The following is a 2,500-nucleotide window of genomic DNA, read 5'->3' on the forward strand; positions in this document are numbered from 1 at the left end:
GTTAGAATATCTGTGCAGTATTGTCCCCTCACCTTAACAAGAAAGAGTAGTAAATAGAGAGCCGGATTTTATTTTCTCATCACCATTTTTTGTTCCGTGGTGACAGACAGCCGAAGTATAGGGTCGCTGGGACAACGGGAAACCTGCGTTATGGAAAAGATAGACACGTAGATATATAAATAAACGGATAAATAAAAAGAAAATACGTCAAAGGTTTGGTTGTGCTTGGGTAGGTTTGAAACCGATATCACCTGATGGCAGTTATGACCAGTGATAAAAATTGCAAATTACTGTGAAATGTTGTGGCAACAAATGTCGGGGTCAAATGATATTTTTTAGACATTGTTAAAAGCTGAAATGAAAAAAGCAAAGTTTCATTGTTTAGCTCAAATTACTGCGTTACTGCACGTAACTACATTTTCTTATTGTTAATATTCAGTGTGAGAACATTTTACAGTGTTGTTGGGAAAGAGTGAAACTAAAGCTCTTGAAAAGCACCAATGACCTTATTGGTAGTCAAATTATTTCAGCTTTGGTTTTAAGTATAGCCGATAAATATTTTTTATTTTAACAAAGTTCAAAAATTTTACTTGATTTGTCATACGTGTCGATTTCGTAGTACATAAAATTTAAAGTTATTCGATATTATTGTAATGTAACTGTAATAACAAAATTCATTGCAAACAGCAATCTAACGTACATAGCAAATTAGTTTAGCCTCGCAAAGGGCGTCAGTACTTGATGTCGCTATGATAAACATATTTGTACATAACTCCATTAAGCTAAAAGAGAATAATTCATTTCGTAACCGAACGCAGTAAACATAGGCCAACTACACATACCTAAAAGACAGAAACCACAATGTAATAGGAATGAGCGAAAAGGAAACCGAAAGTAATAAAGAAAACAAGTAAATAAATAGAAAATAAAGGAGTATCTATGGTCATGTAGTCTACACGAGTACCTGACTCTCCTCAGAATCCCTCTCCGAGTTTTAAGAAGCCTGAGTGACCTTCACCTCAAACATAATTCCTCCTTTCATAAGGAAAACCTTTTCCCGGAAGGGGAGAGCCCTTTCTGAGAAAGGACTTTTACCAGAAGTTCTTTATTGTTTTACTCGAACTTCCTAAGGAAGATAAGGTCTCTTTTTCAAACTCCGCTAGAAAAAAAAAAGTGAAATAGGAGAGAGAAAGAGAGAGATACACGTATGAATTTATATGATTGTATCGGAATGCGGAAGGTTAATAATAGTTTGATTACACCATGCTTAGATCCATGACTCAGTAGTAGATATATAAAGTTCTTTACCTTGTCACTATTAATATTTTCTCAAACCATTATGAACCTGCAAGAGGGTTGCTGAGGTCCTGTGGGTAAAGAGAGTGTTTTCACCATTTGTAAGATGGTTTTCTTTTCTTTCTTTTTCCAGGCGGCAATGGTGCTGGTGGGAGCAGTAGTAGGCGTGTCCTCCTACCGCGAGGGGGCAGGGCAGTATCACATACAGACCGACGAGGGACCCGACCGCTACTTCAGGTGTGTAATGTCTTTTTTTATTGTATATTCTCATTTTTATACCTACTATTTTTTGCTTGACGGGTGTGGGATGGGTGAAGGGTAGATATATACCTTGGCTGGGCCACGCACACTTATAAGGGGGAACGGGACCTTTATTATGCATTTATTTTTTATTTATTCATTTATTTGTTTATTTAACCACCTATATATTCACTTGTTCATTTGTCTATTCATATACTTGTTTATCGTATTTTTTTGAGATACAAAAACATACAGGACTGTGTGAGTGGATATCCGGGTTCGATTCCATCAGTTCCCAGTGACTGTTGCTCGCCCTGGCAGTTCAAGGTGACGGCTTCGGTCGCTACTAAGCGCCTCCATGCGTAGAATCTTGACCTCCTTGACTGCGTCAAGACCTCTGCCTGCGCCTGCCCAAAAGGAGGCAGGGATTAATGACCAAAGTCCGACGATCATTGACCTATTAGATTGAGATGTTTACACCAGTAGGCTCTTAGCTACAATCAAATTCGTCACCTTTACCCTCTGTGTTGGGACTGCTCGGGGAAGTATCCGTCACCGGTAGCCGTTGGGACTCGAACTCGGTTAAAAATAATTGCGAAACAAATATGAAACTTACCGCACCTTAATAAGATTCAAAAACGAGTGAAATCGAAGTATTGGACAGTCACACTTTATGTACTCACCTGGTTGCGTGTGTGTGTGCGTGTATGTGTATGTGTATGTGTATGTGCGTGTGTTTACATAACCCAGGGCCATGAGGAACCCGGCTCCACTTAGTGTCTCAGGGTGTGTCCGTGCCAGACCAGCTTTTTTGTGTGTGGCACATGTTAGCGACACGTGTTCTCTGCGGGCATGTCCACGCGTGTTACAAACATGTGAGAGACCCGACGAAATGAGGAAATAGGTTCGATTCCTTTTGACAGGGAGTGACCACACTAGATATTTCTTTTTAATTACACCATTT

General features: G+C 39.4%; 1 protein-coding gene across 3 annotated transcripts in view; it reads left to right on the forward strand.

The window, feature by feature from the left end:
- The window catches only part of LOC143036392 (uncharacterized), a 405,831-nt gene that overhangs the window by 338,063 nt on the left and 65,268 nt on the right, over positions 1–2,500 (forward strand). For all 3 annotated transcript variants that reach the window (XM_076203691.1, XM_076203690.1, XM_076203692.1), the window contains exon 5: positions 1,430–1,533. In XM_076203691.1, the coding sequence (XP_076059806.1) occupies positions 1,430–1,533 (104 nt within the window). The remainder of the gene's footprint in view (positions 1–1,429; positions 1,534–2,500) is intronic.

This window comes from Oratosquilla oratoria, chromosome 20 (assembly GCF_046742065.1).
Source record: "Oratosquilla oratoria isolate Oo_2021 chromosome 20, ASM4674206v1, whole genome shotgun sequence".
Classification (NCBI taxonomy): domain Eukaryota; kingdom Metazoa; phylum Arthropoda; class Malacostraca; order Stomatopoda; family Squillidae; genus Oratosquilla; species Oratosquilla oratoria.